Below are 26440 nucleotides of genomic sequence, written 5' to 3'. Positions count from 1 at the left end.
GAGTTTGCAACTTTTCCTTCCACAAAACCCACTCAACTGTGTTCGAGGTGAGTTGCTTTGAGCTTTGGAGCTTTTGATTATTGAATTCTTTCTTCTTCGATTTCTTCTGCATTGTGCGGTGTACCCCCACTTTGTGTGTTTCTTTTTTTTCTCTTTCGTTTTCCCCTCCCCGCTGTCAAGAACGTGGTGCTTCTTTTTTTGGTCATCTCGTTTTTCGGTTTGCTGACCAAAGTTCTTTTTTCCCCCCGCTTAGCTCTGTTAAGGTATCGAAGTGTTTTTTTTTCGGAAGGGTATGTGAGAACTGTCGACTTCCTTTTGTTCTATTTATGCCCTTGCTGTCGTGAGCTTGTTGGGTTGCTGCACCCCGCGGATCGACGTTTCTCCCCTCCATCCCGCACTGCACGAGGGCAAACCCCAATATCTCCGACTCGACGAGCGCAACACTGCCTCAGCTGGATTATTACTCGGAACTGGGACGTATCGATTCGCTGCATCATGCGCATACCATAATATTACACCATGCGAGGGGAGCGCAGGCACAACAAGTTCGCGGCGACATGCGGTGCAACTGGGTGTTTTACCTCGGTATTAACCGTTTGCATAGAATATAAAAGATGATGCTGTCTCGTCGCGCGTGCTACAAGTGTGGCAACATTGGCCACTACGCTGGTGAGTTTACAACCCGGCATTAGACCATATCATGATGTTTCGGCCGATCCTGAACCATGTCGCTAACTGACGTAGAGGTCTGCTCCTCCTCCGAGCGTCTCTGCTATAACTGTGAGTCCCCTCCATCTTTTCCTGGCCTTGTCTGGAATTCCCTACTAATCCGCTTCTCATAGGTAAGCAGCCCGGTATGTTCGTCGTCTATAACCATCCCTCCGCCAGCTCTTATTGATCTCAAAACAGGACACGAGTCCAGCGCTTGCCCTCTTCCTCGCACTACCGAGAGTAAGAAATATCCACATAGCCATACTTCCCTCCCTGCTCAGCCATGCTGACCTCTTCCAGCCAAGCAATGCTATAACTGCCAGGGTCTCGGCCACGTCCAGGCCGACTGCCCAACCCTCCGCCTGAACGGCGGTGCCAACGGCCGCTGCTACAACTGCAGCCAGCCCGGCCACCTTGCCCGCAACTGCTCCAACCCCGCCGCTCCCGGCGCTGGCGCTGGTCCTGGAGCTGGAGCTGGAGCTGGCGGTCCTCCCCGTCCTCCCCGCGGCAACTTCCAGCCCGGCTTCCGCGGTAACTTTGGCGGATACCCTCGCGCCGCTACCTGCTACAAGTGCGGCGGACCCAACCACTTCGCCCGTGACTGCCAGGCTCAGGCCATGAAGTGCTACGCCTGCGGCAAGCTGGGCCACATCTCGCGTGACTGCACCGCCCCCAACGGCGGCCCTCTCAGCTCCGCCGGTAAGGTCTGCTACAAGTGCGCTCAGGCTGGCCACATTTCTCGCGACTGCCCGACCAACGCTGAGGCCGGTGCTGCTGGTGTCGCCGTCCCCGCTGTCGATGCCGTCGCCCCGGTTATCCCGGCTGATGCCCCTGTTGCGCCCGCTGCTGCCGTTGCAGCTGCCGTTCCCGCCGCTGTCGAGTCTAATGCCGATGCCGCCCCCGTTGCGCCTGCGGCTCCTACCACCGCTGTCGCATAAAGAGCGAGAGCGAGAGCCGACCAGACCAGACCAGACCAGATCGGTCCTTTCTTCAACTTCACGGAGTCTCTGCGCCCATTTTTTTCTCCTTTGCATATATTGACCACTTCCTCCCCCGGGTGATTTTCGACAACTAAAAAAAATCCTACCACATCAGCCTATCTTTCTCCGAGCCTTTTTCTTGATTGTTTTTTTCCCCTTTCAGAAGGCCGACATCGTACCAGTCCCTTCTCTTTCTTTCTTTCATTTTGTTTTCCTTATATTTTATCATGTATACGACGATCAAACGGAAAAAAGTTGTCCCACTTTTTTGATTTTTGATTCACGACCCCCGAACCAACCCTACCTACCCTAACCCCCCTCTTCCTGACTTGACTTGATATCGCAAAAAAAATCTCAAGGTCAAGTCTCATGATTGGCGTCTTTTGTCCTATTTGTTTTCCCTATGGATGAATCTTTCTCTATATGATGAAGTTCGATTCGATTCTACTCTTGATTGCGGTTCGGTTTTCCTAGGGCCGAGGAGAGAGGAGAGGAGAGAAAAGGAAGAGAGGAAAGAGAGAGATGTGAGACAAGTGGTGTGAAGCAGGTGTGATGATGGATATGGATATGGATGTGTGGTGTGCATTGCAGAGAGAATATTGGCGAAGTTTATTGGAATGGCCTTTGGTGGAAGAGAAGATCCTCGGTGCTGAGAACATGAAAACGCAAATCTTTCTTCTATGTTTTACTTGTAGCTGTAGTGCTTGTCTTGCAAGAGGTGTATGGATGGGTGACTTGAAGGTTGAGGGAAAGGAGCCGGGTCTCGCCCTTTGGTATCTAGTACTACTAGTAGGAAGGTAGGCTACCTTCCCACCTCGACTCTCGTCGTCTCGCACCTCCAACCACCACCGCACCCACCACGTCCAATTGAACCAAACCATCACAATGACAGGTTCCATCTCTGACGACGAATTCAATGAAGAAGTACGCCCCCCCCCTCCCCCCGCCTCATCCCATCCACACCATCTCTAACCCAGCCCAGAACTTTATCGTCGACATCGACAGCATCCAAGCCCACGGGATCGGCGCCGCAGACATCACAAAACTAAAAGCAAATGGATTCTACACCGTTGCCGTAAGCCTTGGCTTGAATCTCGTGCAAGACAAAGACTACTCTATACACCACTAACACCGGCCCTCCAACACCCCCAGTCCGTCCACGGCGCCACGCGCAAAACCCTTCTGAAAATCAAAGGATTCAGCGAAATCAAAGTCGAAAAGGTCAAAGAAGCAATTCAGAAATGTCTGGTACATCAGGGTCTACCCGCTCTTCCAGATTAAGAGAGAAGCAAAAACAGCACCCTTCTAACATCAATCCCACCCAGCCATCCGCATCAGGATTCATTACCGCCATGGAACTCTTCCACCAACGCAAAAAGGTCGTCCGCATTTCAACCGGCAGCAAGCAATTCGACTCCATCCTCGGCGGGTAAGCCATTTATTCCCCCATCCATCCCACACACCTCCATCCAAAAAGTACTCCCCCGGGCCCATCCATCCATCCATCTAACCGACTTCCCAGCGGCTTCCAAAGCATGTCAATAAGCGAAGTCTTCGGCGAATTCCGCTGCGGAAAGACTCAACTCTCACACACAATGTCCGTAATGGCCCAACTACCCCGCAGCCTCGGCGGCGCCGGCGGAAAAGTAGCATACATCGACACCGAAGGAACATTCCGCCCCGAACGAATTGCGCAAATAGCGGAACGATTCGGCGTGGACGCTGAAACGGCGCAGGAAAATATTGCGTATGCGCGGGCCCTGAATAGCGAGCATCAGCTTGAGTTGCTGAATACGCTTAGTTGTGAGTTTGCGGGCGGGGAGTTTCGGTTGCTGGTTATTGATTCCATTATGAATTGTTTTCGGGTGGATTATTGTGGGCGGGGGGAGCTTGCTGAGAGACAGCAGAAGCTAAATCAGTTTCTTATGAAATTGGCGCATATGGCTGAGGGTGAGTGGGTGCGAGTCGAGTTGAGATGTTTTCTTTTTTTGGTGTTTTTGGGGGGTCTTGGCTGATTTGATGCAGAGTTCAATGTGTGCGTTCTTATGGTGAGTTCTTTTGCCCTTGGGCTTTCTTACTGGGAATGGGGAGATGGATTCTGATGTGGACTAGACGAATCAAGTCCAGAGTGATCCTGGTGCTAGTGCGCTGTTTGCTGGAGCTGATGGCCGCAAGCCTGTTGGAGGACATGTTCTTGCGCATGCGTCGACTACCCGTGTTCTTCTCCGCAAGGGTCGTGGTGAAGAGCGAGTGGCCAAGATTCAAGACTCACCTGGTTAGTGACCACCCTGTCGAAGATATGCAGTGAATCATGCTGATTGCTCTAGACTGCCCTGAGCGGGAGGCAACTTATGTCATTACGAATGGAGGTATCAACGATCCCGACAAGGTGTGATACTACCGATGCAAAATGACCATGATTTGAACGGAGTATTACGACAGACGACAATTATGTATCACTATGAGCTACGGCCTACGACATCCTATAACCTATTATAATTACCCCAACTCAATCAATGAACCAATTATCTTTCCATCCCATCCATTTTCATCAACACACTACGTTTATATAGATCTCACCGCCTAACGTTCTCCTCACCGCCCAAAAAACCCAGCAGAATCCAACGCTAGCGCAAAACCTTCAAAAAAGTTCAGCAACCCGCATTCCAACAACCCAATCCCACCCCAAAAATGAAGAAAGACTCCGTAGAGGTGGCAGGGTACACCACCCTGGCCCTCGAGCTTCCGAGCACAGAAGCCTACCCCAACCCAGCAACCCACTACCTTTACATCCGACCACACGACCCCCGAATCCCAGACCCAGACTCCACCCGCTCCCTCTTCCTCGTCAACACACCCATCGACACAACCGAAGCGCACATCCGCGCCCTCTTCGCCACATCCCTCTCATCCGGCCGCGTCGAAAAAGTCCAATTCGAAAACATCCCCACGAGCAAAAAGCGTGCCGCCGCCGCCGCAGCCGCAGCAACAGAAACAGGCATCAACTCCTCCCGAGGAAACAGCAAGAAACGCAAACGCGCCCGCACCCTCGCAACATCCTCAGACCTCCAAGAAACCCTGGACGACATCACCCTCCCACCAACCTGGACCCGCCAACTGCAAAAATCCGGCTCGCACGCCATCGTCATTTTCGCCGACAAACCCTCAATGGAAGCAAGCCTTAAAGCAGCCCTCAAAGCGTCGAAAAAGCGCACGCCCATTCCCTGGGCCGTCGGTGTTCCCGCCGGCCGTGTCGCGGACCTCGGGATCGCGCGGTACATCGCGCACGAGAAGATGCGGTATCCGGATCGGGCGGCGCTGTTGCGGTCCGTGAATGACTTTATGACTGTTTTCGAGCAGGTGGGTGAGGCGCGGCGTCGCGAGGAGGCGAGGAGACTTTCTGAGCCGGATGAGGATGGCTTCGTTACTGTTTCGCATGGGCCCAAGCTTAATAGCTTGGCGAGGGAGGAGGAGCTTAAGGCTCTTGTTGAGCGGGAGAAGAAGAAGAATGAGGGTCTTGAGGACTTTTATCGGTTCCAGTCGCGGGAGAAGAGGAAGGAGAAGCAGAATCAGTTACTTAGGGCCTTTGATGAGGATAAGCGGAAATTGCGCGATATTAAGGAGCGCAGGGGCAAGATTAGGGTGAGTCTTTCTTTCTTCCTTTTTTGGGCTGGTGGTTTTGATAGCGGTGCTAACTTTTATAATAGCCGGAGTGATTTGGCATCTATGGGGCGTTTTCTGGAGTTCGAGTTTACGTTGTGGGTTGTTTTTGTTCTGGTATATGGTGAGTTTGATATCACTCCTCCTTCTCCCTCTTTTTTGCCCTTTCCCTTTCCTTCTTCGCTTTGTGATGAGTACGCTGGGGCCAGTGTAGCAAGACGCGCTAGCCGCTGTCTGCCATGTCAACAAAAACCAGCATTATCAAATCTTCTCGACCTCTGATATGCAGCATTCCTGAATTATCTTCACGATCTTGTTCGTTGGTCGGACCTGTGCTAATTGTCTATTGAATAGTTACGAATGTTCGAATATCAAATCAAGACATGAATATAGATTCCATTTACAATTGCTTTATGCTGAGCGTAGATCGTAAACTACTAGTACTTTCGCCTGAACCACCGGGCATAAAGTGAAGATGGAATAGTTGAAAGCGAGTAATATACACCGCTGACAAGTATTCGTCCTTTCTTTTAAAAGTAAAGAATCAGAACTAACATGAAGTAATCCTTCCGCTTCGTAACTTGAATCTACAGGTAGGCCTTTGAGGATATTCCTGAAGCCCGTGTAGACAAAGTAGGGCATGTTACGTAGCTTCGCTGCCTGAAACAAGAATTTCATTTGACCTTGTTGAATATCCGACAGTCAATTTGACCCTTCCTCGCTGATTGGCTGGTTTTTGCCAGGATCCGAAGCGTTCGGGAGGAATTTTAGGTACTAGCTGAAGATGGTAAATACAACTAAAGGCGCGCTTCCTGGCGGGATTTCAGTTGGCCGGAATTACGTGAACTACTTGATTATCTGGCCAGAAACTAACATAAAGATGATGTAGCTCAGAAGCTTGAGCTAGTCCTGTACATGCTTGATGCGTCATGTGCGTTACTGTACTGTACCTGCATAGACTATACAAGGAGAAAAAAATACCTCCGAGTCGCTGATCTGATCAGCTGACTCGGAGATCGCTTCATTGGTTTAATTCTTAATAAAGATCATATGATCTCCACGCGAAGGTTTTGATGTTTTGATGTTGACGTCACGACTTTGTTACTACTGTAGTATACTACTAAATAGCTGTTAAATGCATTCAGATAATCAGATTTATTTCAACTTTGCCCACCCTAAGCTGTACGGATCTTCAAATAAATCCAAGAAGAATTCCAATCTCTCTCCAAAAGCTACCCTATCGTGAAACATAATCCGAGGCGCCGCGCGTGGATCTCCAAAATACTAAATCACGATGGCTAATCCTCGAATCGAGCACTATACAACAGACGTCCACGCCCACTGGGAAGGCAATCATGCGCAAGACTGGGCCGAGGTCGATCTGCGTGGATACGAGACCGCCACGGACAAGATGTTCCGGGAGTTGTGTGAGAATCCCGACGCCGCTCGTGTCGAAGTTGGCCGTAGATCGAAACTGATTAACAATCACGGCCATAACTATCAGTTCAACGGGAAGTTCACCAGTAATCAGATTCAGCCAGAGCACAGTCATCATGAATATAACCATTTTGGGAAATTGATGAAGTGGGAGGGGGATCGTTGGTATAAATATGACTTTGAAGTGGAAGTGACTGACCATTAAGGCATTAGGGCTCGAGTCACTCAAGCTATGTGTGAAACAGAAGCTGTCGGTGTTTGAGGGGCTGTAATCTCTGGCTGTTTCTGCTATGCTCTAATCGCGGGGGATTCTCGAGGTCGCCCAAATCACCTGGGCAAGAATATTTTGACAGAAAATATGCACACGGGTTATGGCAATGATTCGTCTTTATCTTTCTGTTTTGAAAAATACAATCTTCACGTAGAGCTTCATCCGTAAGGCGATTCTAATTTTGTGCCATCGGATTCTTGTAGTCAAATTTGAGAGTGGATATATGCATTTTTGAAATCCCTAACAACGCTGGGTTATTTGTCGGCAAATATAGTTGTGCTTTTAGGATTGATTTTATATGAAAGAGTAATTTTATATGGGTATCATTTCGGACAAAATATCTACCCCTTTATCTTGCAATGGATGGTTAAGTGGTGATATAAGCACGTCTGGATCTAGAGAGTGGCCTGGTACAACGACATGAATAGATCTCATCAATGCGGCGCACAGACCAAGGCTTGGCATGACATCCCACATCAAGCTCCAAGCTTCGTACCTCCTCATGAACAAATTCGTCGCACAACCCCTTTCTTCTAACTGAGACCGGGTGCACAGGAAATACCTTATTCCTTCCGCACAGCTTGTCGTCTGCCGTGGGCGCTGACTCCACCGTTCCCGCTCAGCACTACCCCGCAGTAAGCTTCAAGCTATCAAAGACATCCTACAGTACATCCGATATCAGATCGCCGGAACACAGGACATAAGTTCAGAATCCGCTAAATCCCAGCCCATCACGACCAAAATCTCAAATCAAATCAAAATGTCCACCCAAGACCGCGAATGTGACTCCGACTCGGACCTAAACGAGGAATTCGAAGACGTCCCTGGCATCCAACACCCAACCAACTCCAACTCAAACGGAACATCATCGCCCTTCTTTTCAAATTCAAATCAAAGCCCAGCCCAACCTACAAAGACCAAGTCATGGACCCCAACCCTCACCCTCCCACCCCAAAACCCCACCCCAATCCCAGGCTCAGAAGAAGAAACCCAACTCCGCGGCCGCGTAAGCACAGCCATCGAACGCATAACATACCGACAAATGAAATCCGAAATGGGCATGGACGCACCAGACACCCACACCTCCCACCGTCGCTACGAAAATTTCGCCGACTTCGCCGCCGACGTAAACGCATTGATCGACCTGCTTTGGGCCTCTGCATCACGTACGTATTTTCAATTCTCCCCCTTCATTAATATTCCAGAATAAGCTATACTTACCCAGCAAAACAAAGCATCAATCCAAACAGAAAGTCTAATCACACTGGCGGGAATCACCGAAACAGCCCTGCCAACACACCCCTTCGACGGTCCCGCCGCACTAACCCTCTTGCATAAATTTGACGAGGTCTTCGTTGCGCTTTGCACGGGTGTTCATCCGCTGACGGGGGAGCCGCTTCGTGAGGCATTGGCGGGCCGGGTTCTGGTGACGCAGACGCAGAAGGTGCGGATTCGGAGTTTGGCGGAGACGACGAGGTTTAAGGTTTTTTCTGTGCTGCCGGTGGATGGTGAGGAGGAGGGTGGGGAGGAGGAAGAGGCTGGTGAACAGCCGTGGGTTTTGGAGGCGACTAGGGTTTATGATCGGACGTTGATGTTGCTTGCGGATGATGAGTAGGGGGGGGTGATTTATACTAGTACTACTAGTTGTACTTCACTTCTCAACCTTGGAAGGTAATTATTGGATATGTACTATTGTCCATGGAATCTTGCATTTGAAGCTTTGTTGGTAATTGATTTTGGAAACGTGCCAGTGCCCAGGTGGTTTCTAATACCACCTGGGTATGTAATACCTAGTAGTAATATTAGCCCTGGAGTAGTAGTTTTGGAAAATACTTACTACTAGTAGATATATATACACCTGCCAGTGCCCAAGCAGGCATTCACTATTTAATAACTACTAGGTACCTAGGTATCTTTTAGGTACACTACCTAGTACTACTAGTAGTAGTATCCAAGAGACTCGGACCAGAGCAAGCCCTGGAGCCCTGGAGATTCCAACGCGAAGATTGTTACTAGTAGTAACTTGAAGTACTACCTACCCATTAGTTAGGTGATTAGTACTACTAGTAGTAGTATCTAGGTGTACTTCCAAGATTAGTGTAGCTCTGACGCTAATGACCACCCCTCTAATCAAGATCTAGACTCTGAGTCCCATCACAGTAAAAGTCCCACTCTTTCAAAAATGCGCGAACAAAAGAACCTTCTCGAAGACACTAGTTCCAGACGTGCCCAAAAAAAGAAAATACAGTGGGGAAGCTGAATTCAGGCACGAAAAAAACCCAGCAGCCCGAGGGCTGGGGTTACGTACAGTACCTTAGGTACTTTAGGTACTTTAGGTACAGTATGTACGTACATACTGTACCAGGCCATCGGGAATGGAATCAAAGTCCAACCTTGGAAGCTCAGCTAAGCCAAGCCAAGCCAAGTCCAGCTCTACTGGAGCTAGCTCCCCATGCCGAAAAAAAACAAAAGCGAAAAAAGCAAAACTTCAAGTTGACACAGACATGTTTCGGCGTAATGGTGTGGTTGTTTGGAAAGGGGAATACGAGGAGCACAGGCGGTATTGAACGAAGCGAGTCCGGGGCTTCTCTTTGGATGAAGCGTCGCGAACTAGTGTGGATGCGAGCCCTGAAAGTGGAGTTTCTTTTTCACTTTCGACTCAGCCTCGGGCCTGAGCCACGGTGTTCTCTGTGAGTGTACCTAAGGATGTACAGGATATGTATTTTTTAAAAAGATATTTTTGCCAGAACCAATATTTCGTTTCTTCCAAGGTTTCTTTTTATTCCCGGTCTTTGTTGATATTCGGATCCATACATACCTCCTGTAATTATTGTAATTATACAGTAGCTAGGGCTTACCCTACCAATCCGAATGCCCGAGGTTCGTTCCATGGTTCGCAGAGTAAAACACATTATTAAGCTGTAATCGTGTCAGTTCAATTCAATTCAGTTTCAATTTACCTGGACCTTGCCGAACTATACACTACTCCACGCAAACCTAGTAGCACTATAAGGAGGGCAGGGGTAGTTAGTTAGTACCTATTTAGTAATGTACATGAGGTAGGGGTGGTTACTAGTACAGTTAGATACAGTAACTATACAGTATACAGTATCGCCTTGCAGAACATAGGGTCTGTATTATCCCCCTCCCCTGCCCTCCCCTCCCCCATACTGCAGGGGTCGCAGCGAATCCACTAGGTTAAATCGACAGGGAGAGTGCAGAAGTACATAGCTAGCTCTGGTCGGAGGAAAAGGTCGAGAAAAAGAATCGATCATGCGAAGAATTAGCCGATGCGATGCAAGGATCCGATCGAGCGGGTAGGGAACTGGTAGGTGATTGGTACTGGTAACTGGTGACTGGTAACTAACACCAGGATACAGGGTACTCCGTGCCTGGAAATGAATTGAATGGTAAGGATATGAGTTCATATTTCAAACCAAGGAGGCGAGACGATCGAAGCAGAAGAGAAGCAGAAGCAGTGGGATCAGCGTCCTCCTTGCTCATACCTGTGCACGGCTATGGCTGTCCTGTTCATGACCAGCGGACTCCAAACCGGTTTCTCTACTACTCTACACTCTGTACGGAGTATTTAAGCTGACGGTATTGTATGGACCCCGCCACTCCACCCACGGATCTGGGTCTGCTGCGGGTGACGTATCGAGTCAGCAAGGATGGATCGGATACCTTGCATGTTGTTTGTTCATTATCTTCTCTTTGACTCTTTTACAGTACTCTTCTGACAATATTAGACTTTGCATGGATCAATGGCAATGGCAATGCTAGTACAGAGTACAGAGTATAGAGCATCCTGGCGACATCATTATAGCAGGACTGTACTGAAACACATCGCTTATGTTACTCTCCCATGGTTCTGTGGCGTTGTGGAGCTCTTGAGCTCGCCCCTCTTTCAGTCTTTCAGCTTGAAAGGGAAAGGAAGAAGAGGAAGAGCTGATGAGGGTGTCAGTGGGTACATAGCGTTTCTAGATGTATAGGTACTCTATTGATCAGCTGGACCTGGTTAATAAGGCTATATGCGGAGATACGTACAGTACAGTGAATACTGTGAGTACTGTGAATACCCAGTGAAGCTAGGGCCTGCGACAAACTCACATTCCTTGCAGAAGGAGCTATGAGTGTACAGTAGTAGAAGTAATAGGTTTATGGAGCGGAGCAGCCTGACCAGACTAAGTATACAGTCCCTCTAGCTACTGTGGTCCCTGGAGTCCGCTGAGCACATCACGGCCAAGTGCAATACAGTAATACATATACAATACCAGTGATTACCACGATACATACATACCAGGCAAATTCGCGCAAAAGCCCACTTCCCCTCCTCTGCGACTTTCTCTTCACAAGAGATTTCCATTCTTCACTTCCCCTCCAACTTTTTCCTCTTTCCTATTGTTCCCTTCGGTTTGCTTGTTTCTGTCTTGCGCCGTTCTCGGGAGTTGTGCTTTATTCAGGTCTCACTCGTCCTTTGCTTTGAGCTTTCTCGCACAGGTTATTCCAAATTCCCCTTGGTAAGTCCTCTTGTCCTCATCAGCCTCTTTCATCATCGCCCTTCCCAATGCCCTATATGCATCTCCCACTCCCTCCCCACCATTTCCCATTCCATCCCGCCCAGAGCCATCCAAGCAAAGCAACTTGCGCATCCATCTTCTCCTCTTCGATCTTCGATCCTCCATTCTTCTTCGGTCGTGGGGGTCTCCTGGTCGCTGTGTTCTCGCCTTTTCGCCCGCGCGCCGCTCCAGCCGGGACTTTCCTTTTGCGTGGCCGGGATGTCGCGCCGCTCACCTCCGGCTCTCCATCGGTCATTCTCCCCCAACCATCGTTACCTGCTCGTCGCCAGCATTGAAAATATGGTCGCATCGGGTCGCGTCAGCTAGGAGTGGTCTCGTTGGGAGCGAAGAGTGGATACAATGGGGGCGAAGACGGTCGCAATCACCGAACCGTGTGTGAGGAGCGCTGGACGGAAACGGCCGGCGCAACCGCAACCTCCCACTCCACAACAACAGTTGCACTGCACATCAACGTCGCGCTCGCTGCCTGGCGCATTCGCTTATGTCGGCGGGCGCTGCCTTCGGCGATTCCATCTTCTCCCTCTCCTCCCTCTGAGCTCCCACCAGATCGTTGCACACCCGGGTCACCTACCACCAAGGATCCATTCTGGCTGAGATCTTCGTCGATTTGAATCACAATCATCTCATCGCTAGCTTTGATTCCTTCGTTTCCCTCACTTCGATCACTTCCAGCTTTCACATCTTCGCTCGTCGGGTGTCTGCATCTCTCTCACAGCCCGCCTGATTGCGCTCCGCACGTGTGCAGACCCGCACCGCACCGCATCATTTCACTTCACCTCGCATCGCTTGCTCTGGGCTTCAATTCTCTCAACTCAGCCATTCTAACATCTCTTTCATCAGGAATCCTAACGCCCATCTCTTCGTTTCCGGGTTCATCACGAATTGCTCGTTCACGTCTCTCCCTTAACGACTCTACGAACTTCCAGTCGCAGGCCGTTCTATATTCTTACGTCGACTCTCGGACAAGTTTGAGCTTTACAAAATGTCTTTCCAAAACTTCGATTCCTTCCCCAACCAGGCCGATGGTGCCGCTCCCGGCCCCGGTGCTCCCGATGCCGACACTGCCATGGCCGGTCAGCCCGATATGGCCGCTGCCTCCTTCCAGGGTCCCGCTCCTGGTGAGCCCAACGCCGCCGGTGCTCAGCAGGGCGCCGATGGCAAGACCACTCTCTGGTATGTCGAAACTGTTTCCCGGATTCCTGCGGACCAAGCGCTGACCAATATAGGATGGGTGAGCTTGAGCCATGGATTGATGAGAACTTCATCCGCAACCTCTGGTTCCAGATGGGTGAGCAGGTCAACGTCAAGATGATCCGTGACAAGTTCTCTGGGTAAGAACTGTTTCCTCCCGTCTCCTGCCAAAAGGATACTAATGGTGGTAGTAGGAGCAATGCTGGATACTGCTTCGTGGACTTCTCCTCCCCTGCTGCCGCCGCCAAGGCTCTCTCTCTGAACGGCACCCCCATGCCCAACACCAACCGCGTCTTCAAGCTGAACTGGGCTACCGGCGGCGGTCTCGCTGACCGCAGGTGAGTAACATTCTTTTCTTAATAACCGCAACATTTTTACTGATCCATCTACAGCCGTGACGACCGTGGTCCCGAGTACTCCATCTTCGTTGGTGACCTCGGCCCCGAGGTCAACGAGTACGTTCTCGTCTCTCTCTTCCAGAGCCGCTTCCCCTCGTGCAAGTCCGCCAAGATCATGACCGACCCCATCAGCGGCATGTCCCGCGGCTACGGATTCGTCCGCTTCTCCGATGAGAACGACCAGCAGCGCGCCCTCACCGAGATGCAGGGTGTCTACTGTGGCAACCGCCCCATGCGTATCTCCACCGCTACCCCCAAGAACAAGGGCCCCGGTGTTGGTGCCAACATGGGTATGGGTCCCGGCCCCGCCGGAATGTACCCTCCCATGGGCGGTCCCCCCCATGCCCTTCTACGGTGCTCCCCAGCCTATGAACCAGTTCACCGACCCCAACAACACCACTGTCTTCGTTGGCGGTCTGTCTGGCTACGTCACTGAGGATGAGCTCCGCTCTTTCTTCCAGGGATTCGGCGAGATCACCTACGTCAAGATCCCCCCCTGGAAAGGGCTGCGGTTTTGTCCAGTTCGTTCAGCGCCACGCTGCTGAGATGGCCATCAACCAGATGCAGGGATACCCCATCGGTAACTCTCGCGTGCGTCTGAGCTGGGGTCGCTCTCAGAACAACTCCGGCCCTGCCGGTAGCCCCTACCGCCCCGCTCCCCCGCCGCCCCCCATGTACCCCTCCATGGGCATGCCCCCGGCTCACCAGTATGGCGGGTTTGCCCCGATGAAGGTTAGCAGTCACCCCGGCAGCCCGGCCCCAGAACACTCTTGAGTTACAGGCTCGGTCGGCTGACTCTTCACGTTCTCTCCAGTAAGCGTTCCTTTGATTGAAAAGCACCAGCAGGAGTTGTTTGCGTCATTCCAATGATGGGTTCCCGTGTTATCATAACAAATTTGCTATTTTTCCCTGGTTCCTACCGATACTTTCATCAATGCGCTCTTATAGCTCTTGATGAGCATCTTTCTCCTTCCTGTTGCCACGCATTTCCTTGAGCGCTTTTATCTTAGCAAGATTTGAGCTCGTTTTCTTCTTCCTTTCGATCCCCAATCCCCCCCACATTCTTATTCCACTTTTCTTATCTGATGCTGCTGCTATTGCTTCGTTTTCTCTCTCTTTATCTTCTGTACACCCACCACTTTTCGTACGGATCTCTTCTCTTTTTTCTCCCCTTTATCCAATCTGCCTTTTCTCTATCAATCTGCCTCTTTTCGATGAACTGATGGGAATCCTTCGAACTTTTCACGGTTAAATGTGCTTCTGTTTTATCTTTATCCAACCCCGCCCTGGGGGTCATGTTCGCGTGTAACGAAAGTGCGTATTTGTTTATGCGGTTCTCTTTACTATACTCCTTGGGCAGGCATTCTGCAAAAGTTCCAATTCTCATTTTACTTTCTTTCCTATCTCTCATCCAGTCTTTTCACGTTTCATATGTCCTCTTCTTTAACACCCAATCTACATCTCTTACTACCCTTCATTTCCCCTCCACAATCCATCAAGCAGTCAAATTGAATTATGTTCGCCTCGAAGATGCGTTCTGCTTTCCTTCTCGTCCCCTGGAACACCCCGCCAGTTTTGGAATGGCTCTAACTTTCAGTCTTTTTTTTGGTTCCTATTTTTGGTCTCTTTGTTTGATGTCTGCCTCGTTGGGCGTTTGAAGAGCTGCTTGGAACCGGCATGCATACGCATCCTGCATTTGCCACATCTTTGCGCCCCGTATTAATCTTGGAACTGACTGCTAGGCCCTGGACTCTTCCTCGTCTTTTCCTTCTTCCTGTTCTTTTGTAGCTTTGGATTCTGATTCCCCATCTCGCGTTCATTGTTCGCACTCACTCTGCCCGGTGTCCTGACGAGGGTTTGTTTCGCTTGGCGCATACCTTTTGGGAGGTCCTACTCTTTGACTTTTGCCTTTTCTTGCATTGGACTTGACTAGATTGTGGATGTGTGTACTCAACTTGGTTGGCATTCTTTTGGTCTGTACGCTTCTTGAGGTGTCCTATCTTGTAACAATCTTTTTTCTTTTTTTAGCCAGTTGGTCATTCTTTCCCCTATCTGTTTGGTCGTCGGTCTATGGCTATAGTTTGGGGTGTAAGATTGTAATGCAGATGACTTGATTGTCTTGTATAGTCTATGTCTATCATATAGTAGTATATTATGCCTGCATTGTGGTAGTTAGAGTGTAGCAGAAGATGCACCTTCCTCTAATGCTGCACCTTCTCCGTCTATCAGATCGCGGAATCAACAACCTTCCACTCCCGTCAACTCTCCCCTTCGACCTTTGCCTCTCCACGCAATTCTTAGCTCTCCTCTCCATACTCTTTACTCTCAGGCCTTGGAGGTCTTGATTTACGAAAGCTCGAGACCCCTTACTTCTCTGCCCCAAAATCTCAACTTGAAGCCCGCCGTATTGCTTACGGCTTTTCCAGAATGCGCTACGAGAACTGGGATGTGCTACTCTTCTCCGCCGAATCCAAGGCTCCGATTCAGGAATTCAAAACCCAGTGCTTTGTCACAAAGGACCTCGATTCGCCTTATCTCAAATATCACTCGACGTTCGGTGCAGCAAATACCTACTTCTATCCTCACCTTGGCAATGTCGGCCAGCTACCAATTCTTACAACTTTCATCCCCAGCGTACCCAAGGACACCGGGTTTCGAGTATCGATTCATAATTGGGAGAAGCCTCGGCCGAGCCGTCTGATTGAAAGTGTCATGCAACCGGATGATATGTTGCTCTACGAGGCTAGGGTGTACGTTGACGGAGATTGTGTCGGGTGAGTACCTGTCTCTTCATGGGACCTCGGTCCTGTATATCGTGGCAGATCTTTGTTGACCATCTTCCGCGGAATCCAGAGGCGGTATATTCTCGCAACGGGCGGATTGGCCTTACCTTATAAGTGAGTGATGATCGATATTGATTTGACGACGGTGCTAATCTTTCGAGTCTAGATCTTAGTTCTCGTGCGTCGGCGTTCAGGCGAATGCAATACCCTCCCCTCGTTCATTCATTCCTCTTCTAACAAAGGCAAACAGAAATGGATCGAGACGGCAATCAAGACGTCCTGCGCTTCCCTCCATTCCATCCAGACATCCTGGAACAACGGCACTGGGATGCTGGTGATTCGTACGGCAGAATTAAGATCGTTCTCGCAGAGGGTTTTTCCCGTCCCCATCGCTCGCCGCCGTTCGAAAGAGTCAAAGACGTCGTTGTCCTTGCGTTCCAGCATGCTCCACTGAGTAAGTCGTCGGATCTCAAACACTCACTTCTATCCCATGACCTGACTGACGGTGGCCTTGCAGATATCCTCGAGTATTCAAACATCGCCTGGCCAAACCCCAGCATGTGGCATCGTCCGCGCGCATCATTCAAATACGGCTCAATCTCGATCGACAAAGACGCAGAGGGCCACGGCCATAACACCCCTACCAAGGAATCTCGTGTTCCTTTGCAGCCTATCCACGGCCAGGTTGTTCCCAGAGCTGTGCCCCCGCCGACATTCTATACCAACTGGACTACGAGCAGTATCTTTGACGCTCCAATCTCCCACTGGCCTGCATATAATCCAAACGATCCTCGGTGGGATATCGGTCAGGAGAACGATATTTTTACCACTGAGCCTGATCCTGCCTGGCGGTATCGTGCCGCCCGTTCATCCCGTGAAGATTTACCAGCGGATCCCACCTGGCAACACCGGGGTGCCCGTGCCTCCCGCGACGATATCCCGATGCTCGACTACAGCTCTTCGAATAGCCGTGCTATATCCAGTGTTACCGGGATGAGTTTCGAACACAGCAAACAACCAAGCATGGCAACTCTCATGGACGAAGAAGAATTCAGTGTCCTGCAGGAATCGGTGACGCTCAGCAGCCCGAGTACCATTGTGAAGAGCCGAAAGGAGAAGATTAGCTCAATTGGAAAGGGAATCAGCAAATGTGATGAGAATGAAAATGGCAAAGGGACTGAGAATGTGGTCGAAACCGCGATTGAGAAGGTGGACAACAAGGTGACTCCCAAGAAGGTCTAATGATACCTTAATGTGTATACTTCAGTGTATTCTATAGCTTTTAGTCCCCGGTCCCAGGCAGTTCCAAAAGCCGAAATGATATCTCTTATCTCCGAGTCCAGGCTGCCTCGTTCCCGATCCTATGCGCGATGTTCTCCGGCCCCGTCAATGCCGAACTATTCACTTGCGTATAGCCTCCTGCAATTGATATCCAATATCAAAGGTCAACCCAACCCTAATTGGAGAATAGATATTCAATAAACAATGTAAGATATTCCCGAAGGCATCTATATCCAGTGACTCGCCCAGGTGCCTAATATCATTGTACTGTATCCCGCGTCTCCGAGCCCGACGGTGCCATTCACTCGCGCCTTCCTAATCCCCGCGTACCTGCCAATTATTCGTGATGGTTTGTTTACCTCGCCTATTTCAGTCGTGCTTTCGCCTTCTTCCTTCTTCTTCTTCTTCTTCACAATCGCATATCACAGTTCACCTTTCAAACAGACTTTCTTGCTTTCTTTCTGACAGTCTGACACCACTTTCATCACAGAGTGCGGATATCAGCTTTGAAATCGTGATTCTCTGCGGATTTCCAGACCCGCTGGCTGGAGGTCGATTGAACTCGATCCCACCTCTTCAATTCGAGGCCTAGTACAGCCCCCATTAACTAGCTACTACAACTTTCAGGTGGCTGATCAAAGTCAGTTCCTTTCCGCCCTACAGGTCAGCGTTCTCGCAAGAACTCCAAAACTAACTTCAAATCTCTGTTCCAGCGAAACCGAATACCCAGGGATATTACCCAAAATCTGTAGGGTCTTTCCATTCTTCCGTCATCATACGTTTCATGTCCGCGGGAACTACTTGTTACCTACGCGGATCTATCTATACAACCTCATCTTCAGAAGTTGCTCAATTCACACGATAATCTCGTCCGAGACAGGTCTTTTGAAGCAAAATTCCGTGAGGATACGATCCAAACAAAAGCTCGGTCTATTGTCAGCCTTTACCGGACTGGATTTCATCAACTTGCAGTTTTTCAGTCCAAGCTCGAATACCAGAAATATTCGCGGCTTCTTTCTGCGATTTTGCAACTGCCTACTGAATTTCAACTCACTCCAACTGTCAATCCTGCCCCGATTTTTGTCCAAATTCCACGATTAAAGGTCAACAACTCGGCCCAAGACTGCCTCAGCATATTTCTCCGGAGAGAGCCATTCATGCTCACCTGCTTCTCGATCGCCTGCTTCGACCTTCACGTCCGCTTCTGTCAACCTTCTCGAATTTTTTGTCGCTAGTGCGGCGTTCTCTGCTCTCAATCAATCTAGACCACGTTCTTCGGGTACAGCCCAACAGCTACTTCGAATCGGCACCCTCATCTATCAATCCTCTTCTTGGGTTTGAGCCTATTGTTCGGTGGTGGAGAACACTCTCTCAGTCAATCTGCGCCGCTTCTCATAATATTTGCCTTTGAACAGGCCAGTGTTCGAAACACAAGCATCAAATTGAATCGAATACAAATTGAAGGCCATCCGGAAGGTTGAATACATTTCCTACCATCTACATTAACTATTTGCGAGTTCTTACACCCGCAGCTTCTATTTCCGATCTTGACCTTCAAGTCTCTGAGGTCTAAACCGGATCCAAAAACCGCAACTTCCACACCCGCAGATTCTATCAGCTTTCTTGACCTCCAACACCCGTACATTCATTCTCTATTGTTGTACTCCAAGTTCTGGCGTTTTGCACCTACTCATTCAATCTCAATACGTGCAGATTTATCTGGATTCGTCTTTCAGGCTACTAGACTGCCAGTCAGGCAGACTCCGATTAACGTTGCCTGTGAGTGTTCCCTTTTATTCCTCTCATACCTTTACTGATGCTCGCGCAGCCCAAAACCTCCCATGATTCTCAAAAAAAGCAGTCCGCAAAAAGACATCGCAGGCCTCAATCTTTCATTCAGAATGTCGCACGATAAGAGCAAGCACATCAAGGCTACCTCTGAGGAGTCTCATGGTATCGCCGCAGGGACTTCCAGGAACACGGTCCGCGAGCACTGGGTCAGATCAGGGCTTGTAAGTTGACCGGTCCCTCTACACTCCCCATCGTCTCTCTCTTTGCTTCAACCTCATTCTGACCATCTTCCAGTCTTCCGATTCCATTGTGTCGGAGCCGAACAGCGGCACTACTTCCGAACAGCATATAACAAGCGATATCTCTACTACACTTGAGCCAATACAGATGACTCCAATACATTTGCCGACCAGATTGCTCGCGATGCACTACGATGGACATTCAGTTTTTGACACTGATCCCACGGCCTTGCGTCCCTTGAGCCCGAACAGAAATCCCCAGACAGGCTCAGTGGCACACTCCGATCAGGCCAACGGAAACTCGAGAAGTCTTTGGTCAGTGGGGCTCCTAAACCAACTCCCGTCGTTGGGAAATACTCATTCGGCTATGAATCCTGTGGACTCGAGCAGCGTTCACAATACAATAACATCCCAGCACGAGTCTCGGGAGCCCTACAGTTTGCGTAACCTGTGGCCAGGTGGTCAACAGGACTACTCGCTTGTCCCTTTCTCTCGCCCGGAACGAATTTTACAGATGCGAACTCAGGCCCTTTCAATTCATTCTCCTCCAGCAGTTGATTTCTCTCACTCTGTATCTTCAGTACTGGATTTAATTCCAAGCTCTGGTTTTGGCGGTGGCTTTAATAGTGGTACGATTGTCCCTCTTGCTAAGACCGAGAGCAGCCTGGAGCCGGGCGAGGTCAGAAGCGTCTCCACGCCTGTTATTCACCATCATCAACCTTTTGTCTTCGGAGATATCGAACCTGTGAGTTATATCTAGGCAGTGCCGTCCCCATGAGTTATTAATGTTATTGTCTTGGTTGCCTGTCGCTAACTACGTTTTGAACTAAATAGACTACTCTTGGCTCCATCGACCCGAGATTCCATTCCAAAAGCCAGCTAATCTTCGCCTTGGGGGTCATCGACATGCTGGCTAAGCTGCGTCCGAGATTCGAGTTCAAGTTCGGCAATAAGGAAGAGTCAAAGATAGGTGCAAGGCTCACACTGTACGGTCATACGATCCTGGTCGAACCGATCTACGCTACGGTTGATAGGGCCAGGGTTGAGGGTTGTCGTCTTGCTCTCGAAAAGCTCAAGAAGTACAACCCAAACTGGCTGTTTCCACCCCTTCCTTCGGATGGTCCCGTTGAGCCGGGGTGGAGCTGGAGGTCATTGTTGGCTGGTGAGAAAAGAGAACCCCCCCCCCCCTACCATTCCATTTCATACTTTTTTTGCTTGGAAAAAATGAATCTAGTTTGAAGCTGACTTTTTCTTTTTTTCTTTTTTCATCTCAAGGATATTGCCAAGAGAGAGGCTTGGGAACTCCTGATTACCATTTACATACCCCTGGGTTTCACCAGTGGCACTGTGAGGTAGTTGTCGACAAGAAGCGCTTCCCCACCACCAGAGAGTACCGCTCGGAGGAGGAAGCGCAAAGCAGGGCTGCCCATATTGCTCTCCGAGATTTGATCCTGTCTGAGATTACCGATGAAAATCAATACATCCTGTCGGCCGAATCTCAGTTCTTGCCCGAGGTCAAACCCAAAGACATCTTTGGGCAGCTTCGGGGTCGGCGGTTGTCGGCCGGTCACTCCTCTTCTGATGATCGAGGACGGTACTCGAATCCGAGCTCACCTATCCGGGGGGAATCACGGCGTTCAAAGGGAAAGAGATTTCCGAAAAAGGGTCGAAACCATGATCGACCTCCACCGGCGAAGAGGATCAAGCCGACCCCGTCGTCGTCGAGCACTATGGCAATCTATCGCCCTATCCCAGCGAAGGGCGAAGACCGGAGTTACTTGGCATTTAGCGAGTTTCAATTCACGGCAAACGATCCTACAGTCAAGGGTACAAGGTCCAATCGTGTCCCGGTCGAGAATTGTCGTTTGAGCGACATCAAAGTCGAAGAGAAAGTAACCGATCGACTCGAAACCCTAAAAGCTCTCCAGGAAAAATTGAAGCAACTTCCTGGAAATGCTTCTTTTTATGACCTGATGGCCGGTATGTTACAAACACCCAATTGCTTAACAGCCTTCCCCTGCCCTGTCCTCTTCCCTCCCCCTCTTCTTCTCTTCTTTTTCTGGCCGATTCCGTGACTGACATTTCAATCTCAAAACACAGCAATTTGCGAAATCCTCGGCGTCCATTGCCCTGAAATCCGCTACGAGCTCGTGGGAAGAAATCACAACGACACCGCACAAGGTCGCGCTGCAAGCCACTCAAGGAGAGAAACATTACCATTCAGCATATCCGCTGTCTTCGACGACAGCGATCCTTTTCCTAAGCCGTGCGAGTCCCATCTTCTTGTTAAATGTCAACCAGATGGGTGCCAACCAGGCGGAATCCCTAGGCTTCAAAAAGGTCATCTTGTACCTTCTGAACATGATGCGCCAGGACGCAAATTTGGAACGCAAGGATCCTGAGTATATCGAGGATCTGAGAGTTCTACAAGACCTCGAGCATGAGGTTGAGCTTCAGATTGAGCGCTCGATCTGAGAATGGTTGAGGATGTGCCCGTGCCTGTCATTCATTATGGTGCGAGTGATACTCAAGTTGTTGGATCCATGCAAGATTTCAATTTATTTGAAATTTTGCTTTCAAGTTGCTCACGGGCAACTTGATCCGTGTTTTCTTATGCCTGTTGCCGCTTTTCTTGTCCATGATCAGGGCGATCGTGCAATGTCAGCCCCAATCTCCCTGATGGACCTCTTGAACCGACGACCGTTGTGAATAATCTGGGGATTTGGATTTGTCTTGATGGTGTTTGTCAAGGCTGTTTTGATGTTGTGATCCTTGTCTGTTCTTTTTGTCTTTACATGTCGGGTAGGATGAGACCAGGACGAATCGGCTTCTCATCCACTCGTGGCTAGTATCCCCTCATCGAGGGGAAGATCATGGTCCGCAAATCTCTCATTCGTCAAACATTCCCACTTTGAGCTTGGGAGTCACTCTGCACCTGACAGTGGCTCTCCATTTGAATTTGACGAACTCGAAGAATCTGAAAGTTTATCCTCAAAATGGAGGGTGATACCCGAGCAGCATACCATGGTGGAAAGGAGGAGTTTGAGCATTCCATCGCGAAACATCTGCTTCAAATGGAGTGCAGTGTTTCGTGTTCAACTCCTCTCAGTACCAAATCAAATCGGGTCTATGCACTTTGATTTGATTTGTAGCTGCGGGGGACCCCTTTGTTAATATCCATCCCTATTGTTATTATTGTATCTTTTGTTATCCCCATTATTATCCCCCGTCTTCACGGATGGGTCTAATTCTGGGGATTGGATAATGGAGTTGGGATTCGGTCGACTATTAAGCAGCGGATGCCATCGGCTGTGGGGATCTGGAGTCGGCTGAAGTCAGCTCGACGGTCGATAGGTTCCAATTTGATACCACCTCTTTCTTACAGCTTCTTCGTATGTCCTGATTATTACTTTGTGTAGATTTCTCGCTTGCATGTCTTTGCTGGTCTGCTCGGTATACGCCGTCTAGTCGGTGAAAATTGACATAGACTGGTCGAGGTGGCTGGCAGTCGATAAATTTACTCTGATAAGTTAGATTTTCCAAGCGTTACCGTAGATGATGGATTTTGGTCTTGATTATTGGGCTTCGCACAGGCGAGAATCGACTTCGTCCGCATCTTTACTACTTACAACAAGCAACATTGTGAAGCCATCAAACACTCCAACTTCCCGTTAAACATTCATCAAATCAAGCTAGATTGCATATGGTGTGGGTTTATAGTACAGCTGATATTCATAAGATTTAAGTTTGGGTTTGGATCTGATCTACCTCTACCCAACGGAATAGAATCGGTAGAGTCCAATGATGAGATGATGTGTATAAAGATAATTCAACGCCCGCTTAACCATCATTACAAGAATTATTTTTGCTGGGCTGGGCTGGGCTCACTTGCCAAGCTCGCCGAGCATGAGGTTGCGATCGGAGGAGCAAGAGACGACTGCAAAAAAAAATCATTAGTTTTGTTTCCCATAGGATGAAAAGGGTCGTTTTCGCGCAAGACCAGCTACACGCATATACTCACCAATAGGCTCGTCGTTCGGCGAGAATCGCACATCGTTGACCGTCCCCTTGTGACCAGGAAGCTTGTAAAGAAGTTTCCCCGTCTTCGCGTCCCAAACAACAACACTCCGATCCCCACTCCCAGCAGCAATCTTCTCGCCCTTCGGATCCCAGCTCGCGCGAATAAGATTCTTCTCCAGCCCCACCGGCGCCCCATCAAACGTAAGAAGCTGCCGATTCGCCGGCGCAAAGGGCCGAATATCCCACGTCCGCACCGTCGAGTCGTGCGAGTTGGACAGCAGACTCTGCCCATCGGGCGAAATCTGTAAAGAGGTGATGGTATCATTGTGGCCGGTCATGGAGTACACGACGGCCTTCTTGCGCAGATCCCAGACGTGAATGGTGTTATCGATGCCGCCGCTGTAAATCTCGTTGCCGGCTTCGGACAGCGCGACGCTTGTGATCGGAAGCTCTGTCTCTAGATACTCCAGCGCGTCTTTTTGGCGCGGGTCCCAGATGCCGATGCAACCGTCGTCGCTGCCGCTGATGAGTAGTTCTTGGCCGCGCTTGCTGATGTCTAGGGAGTTGATTATCTCTTCGTGGCCGATGTGTCTGCGGACGCGCTGGCCTGTTTCGACGTCCCAGCTTCCGAGGGTTTTGTCGGCGGAGGCGGAGAAGAGGGCTCGGGAGTCGCGTGCCCATTGAAGGTCTAGGACTGCGCCGCGGTGGCCGGTTAGTTGGCCGTAGTTTTCACATTGGCCGTATGTGTTCCAGAGTACTGTTTCCGGGTTAGTGGGGGTCTGTTCGAGCTTTTTCTTCGCTTTCTTTCTTCTGCGGAGCTGGTGGACGTACAGATTGACCGGTCCATTGAGCCGGATGCGATGTGTTGGGCGCTGGGGTCGAATCGGACGGCGAAGACTTCTCCGGAATGCCCTGTCAGTTCCATGATGGGCGCATCTAGTCCGCTGGTGCGCGGGACCTGTGTGAGGGTATTGTTAGCCACGTTCAAGTTCTTCTTCCCCGGTCAAGCCACAATTTGATCCCAGAGTTGAGAAGGGGAAGGACGAGGGAGAAGGCGTACCGATTGCACAAGAGCTCCGCTCTGAGACGAGCCCTTGACCACCGCAGTGCCGGGATTGAGCTCTGCATCGGGCTTATTCCTCTTGACGACGAGCTGGTTGGCCGAGCCAAAAGCCGCCTGCGCGGGACGTTTTTCTCCAGACATGATCGCGGCAGTGCTTGGCTATGAATACCAAGGGCAAGGGCAAGAAAATGGGCCAAGGCGTGTCGTAATTGAAGCTGGTGGTCGTGGACGTCGATGTGCGGCGCGGAGGAACGAAAGATTCACCTTGAAAGGACCCGCTGGGAGCTGCGGGAAGAACGATGTTCCAAGGCGGTCAATCTGATTTGTGTACGGGGGCTCTTCCAGCTACTCCCTCCTCCCCGCAATCACCTTGCATCTTCAGTCGTCGCATTCGTGTGTTTGAGTTTTCGTTTTCTCACTCGAATTCGCTACAGCTGTGTCCCTGACGCGCAATCATGTCGGCTACAAAGGCCTCTAGAATAGGGGAGGAGTGAGTTGATCTTGACGGTTCTGTCGGAGTTTCCGCTAACTTGGTTGTTACAGAATATGGAAGTCAGTATTGCATTTGCGTTTATATCTACATATCCCACAATGATGGCGCGTCAAGCGCTATGTCCATCATAATCTCCTCTGCCTACTTTGCGCTGCGCCGCGCTGTTCCACTCCACTACTGCCTATATACTTCGCGAACACTCGGGCTAACAAACAAATTACGCCAGGACGAGAATCGATAAAGTCAACGCGGAGCTGGTCACATTAACCTACGGTACTATCGTTGCGCAACTATGCCAGGACTATGATAGCGACTATCAAGAAGTGAACAAACAATTGGAGAAGATGGGCTACAATATCGGGATGCGGTTGATTGAGGACTTCCTGGCCAAGTCGGGAGTGGGTCGATGCGCCAATTTCCGTGAGACGGCTGATATGATTGCGAAGGTGGGTACTTTCAACGTGATTTCAATGCCACAGCGGAATTCCCTGCGAGGGTTACGGAGTGCTGGATTAGACGAAGAATGGTAAAAGAGTGCTGAAATGGCTGACCCAAACCAAATAGGTCGGCTTCAAGATCTTCTTGAACGTAGCGCCAACAGTCACCAATTGGACAAGCGACAATAACCAGTTCTCCCTAATTTTCGACGAGAACCCGCTGGCGGACTTTGTCGAGTTACCGGATGACGGGCGCGCACAAGACGAATTGTGGTTCTCGAATATCCTTTGCGGTGTGCTGCGTGGGTCGCTAGAGATGGTATGTGTTATATTACAAACTTTGTCTTCCGCTTTGCCCTTTTTTCCCTCTCCCAGCCTCCCCTGTCTTCAGCTCGGACCCATGCACCTTAACCTTTACGTCGGGACCGATCGCTGCTGCTCGCTCTGACCGCGCTGACGTTGATCCCGGGATCCAGGTTCAAATGCAGATCGAGGCGCACTTTGTGAGCGATGTGCTCCGCGGCGACGACACGACGGAGATGCGAGTGTCGCTGATACGATACATTGAGGACGAGATGCCGCCGGAGGAGGATTGAGGGGATGGATTGCATGTATTATGGCGTTGGTTGGGACAATATTAGTTTCTTTATTTTCTACACTGTTCAGAACTAGAAAGAGGCAACGATGGAAGGGGAGGAAAACTCTTCTTCTTACTTTACACATACTGCGTACTTCCTACTCAACTGTATTCTTGGAATATAGTTCGATCCGGTTCGATCGTCCTTATGGTAAGGTTTCTGATGTATCGCACTCCCCGCCACGCGATTTATCGTGTGCAGGGGTAAGTGTTTCACCGTTAGTTCAGAAGAAGAGAAAGGGAAAGGGAAGAGAAAAAAATGATAATCTCCCCGGTAAAGGTAATTGTATACCTAGGTATAAGGTCTCTATTTGTTGGACTATGTGTGGCCGTAATAGCTAGGTAGGGAAGCAATGATCAGATCTGAAGTGGTGTAACGATACCGCTTTGATACTGGGCCCCTCTTCTATCTTTCCCCTTTCACCTCCCCTCATCCTTCTTCACGGGATTTTCTACAGATCGAATTTG

General features: G+C 49.9%; 11 protein-coding genes across 11 annotated transcripts; 9 read left to right on the top strand and 2 right to left on the bottom strand.

The window, feature by feature from the left end:
* Positions 1-614: 614 nt before the first annotated feature.
* On the top strand, positions 615-1649 carry gisB (putative zinc knuckle nucleic acid binding protein; the record flags this gene model as incomplete). Its single annotated transcript, XM_057100083.1, has 5 exons — positions 615-669; positions 745-780; positions 843-854; positions 910-951; positions 1012-1649. 5 exons carry the CDS (start codon positions 615-617, stop codon positions 1647-1649), a joined length of 783 nt encoding a protein of 260 aa, XP_056962771.1.
* A 927-nt stretch (positions 1650-2576) lies between these two features.
* On the top strand, positions 2577-4086 carry N7533_003432 (recombinase DMC1; the record flags this gene model as incomplete). Its single annotated transcript, XM_057100082.1, has 8 exons — positions 2577-2615; positions 2674-2766; positions 2844-2939; positions 3017-3120; positions 3214-3641; positions 3717-3739; positions 3804-3966; positions 4019-4086. The coding sequence occupies 8 exons, from the start codon at positions 2577-2579 to the stop codon at positions 4084-4086; spliced, it is 1014 nt and encodes a 337-aa protein (XP_056962770.1).
* A 296-nt stretch (positions 4087-4382) lies between these two features.
* On the top strand, positions 4383-5407 carry N7533_003431 (putative ribosomal small subunit assembly protein; the record flags this gene model as incomplete). Its single annotated transcript, XM_057100081.1, has 2 exons — positions 4383-5333; positions 5399-5407. 2 exons carry the CDS (start codon positions 4383-4385, stop codon positions 5405-5407), a joined length of 960 nt encoding a protein of 319 aa, XP_056962769.1.
* Positions 5408-6645: 1238 nt separating this feature from the next.
* On the top strand, positions 6646-6993 carry N7533_003430 (uncharacterized protein; the record flags this gene model as incomplete). Its single annotated transcript, XM_057100080.1, has 1 exon — positions 6646-6993. One exon carries the CDS (start codon positions 6646-6648, stop codon positions 6991-6993), a length of 348 nt encoding a protein of 115 aa, XP_056962768.1.
* Positions 6994-7819: 826 nt separating this feature from the next.
* N7533_003429 (uncharacterized protein) lies at positions 7820-8674 on the top strand (the record flags this gene model as incomplete). Its single annotated transcript, XM_057100079.1, has 2 exons — positions 7820-8225; positions 8295-8674. The coding sequence occupies 2 exons, from the start codon at positions 7820-7822 to the stop codon at positions 8672-8674; spliced, it is 786 nt and encodes a 261-aa protein (XP_056962767.1).
* A 3326-nt stretch (positions 8675-12000) lies between these two features.
* On the bottom strand, positions 12001-12261 carry N7533_003428 (uncharacterized protein; the record flags this gene model as incomplete). Its single annotated transcript, XM_057100078.1, has 1 exon — positions 12001-12261. The coding sequence occupies one exon, from the start codon at positions 12259-12261 to the stop codon at positions 12001-12003; it is 261 nt and encodes an 86-aa protein (XP_056962766.1).
* Positions 12262-12621: 360 nt separating this feature from the next.
* Positions 12622-14002, top strand: N7533_003427 (RNA-binding protein; the record flags this gene model as incomplete). Its single annotated transcript, XM_057100077.1, has 6 exons — positions 12622-12812; positions 12866-12970; positions 13025-13168; positions 13223-13502; positions 13594-13710; positions 13751-14002. The coding sequence occupies 6 exons, from the start codon at positions 12622-12624 to the stop codon at positions 14000-14002; spliced, it is 1089 nt and encodes a 362-aa protein (XP_056962765.1).
* A 1653-nt stretch (positions 14003-15655) lies between these two features.
* On the top strand, positions 15656-17253 carry N7533_003426 (uncharacterized protein; the record flags this gene model as incomplete). The annotated part of the gene is made up of 5 exons (XM_057100076.1): positions 15656-16002; positions 16082-16125; positions 16178-16189; positions 16262-16465; positions 16529-17253. The coding sequence occupies 5 exons, from the start codon at positions 15656-15658 to the stop codon at positions 17251-17253; spliced, it is 1332 nt and encodes a 443-aa protein (XP_056962764.1).
* Positions 17254-19193: 1940 nt separating this feature from the next.
* On the top strand, positions 19194-21797 carry N7533_003425 (uncharacterized protein; the record flags this gene model as incomplete). The annotated part of the gene is made up of 5 exons (XM_057100075.1): positions 19194-19304; positions 19378-20067; positions 20157-20484; positions 20598-21214; positions 21423-21797. 5 exons carry the CDS (start codon positions 19194-19196, stop codon positions 21795-21797), a joined length of 2121 nt encoding a protein of 706 aa, XP_056962763.1.
* Positions 21798-23206: 1409 nt separating this feature from the next.
* N7533_003424 (WD40 repeat domain-containing protein) lies at positions 23207-24546 on the bottom strand (the record flags this gene model as incomplete). The annotated part of the gene is made up of 4 exons (XM_057100074.1): positions 23207-23259; positions 23344-24099; positions 24174-24300; positions 24403-24546. 4 exons carry the CDS (start codon positions 24544-24546, stop codon positions 23207-23209), a joined length of 1080 nt encoding a protein of 359 aa, XP_056962762.1.
* A 314-nt stretch (positions 24547-24860) lies between these two features.
* Positions 24861-25931, top strand: N7533_003423 (TRAPP complex core subunit BET3; the record flags this gene model as incomplete). The annotated part of the gene is made up of 5 exons (XM_057100073.1): positions 24861-24895; positions 24949-24957; positions 25125-25344; positions 25463-25637; positions 25711-25931. 5 exons carry the CDS (start codon positions 24861-24863, stop codon positions 25929-25931), a joined length of 660 nt encoding a protein of 219 aa, XP_056962761.1.
* Positions 25932-26440: the final 509 nt, after the last annotated feature.

This window comes from Penicillium manginii (genome assembly GCF_028828005.1).
Source record: "Penicillium manginii strain IBT 31320 chromosome Unknown utg000003l:1.0-959480.0:1.0-959601.0, whole genome shotgun sequence".
NCBI lineage: Eukaryota > Fungi > Ascomycota > Eurotiomycetes > Eurotiales > Aspergillaceae > Penicillium > Penicillium manginii.
The sequence above is the reverse complement of the archived record's forward strand: the minus strand, read 5'-3'. Positions and strand labels throughout refer to the sequence as shown.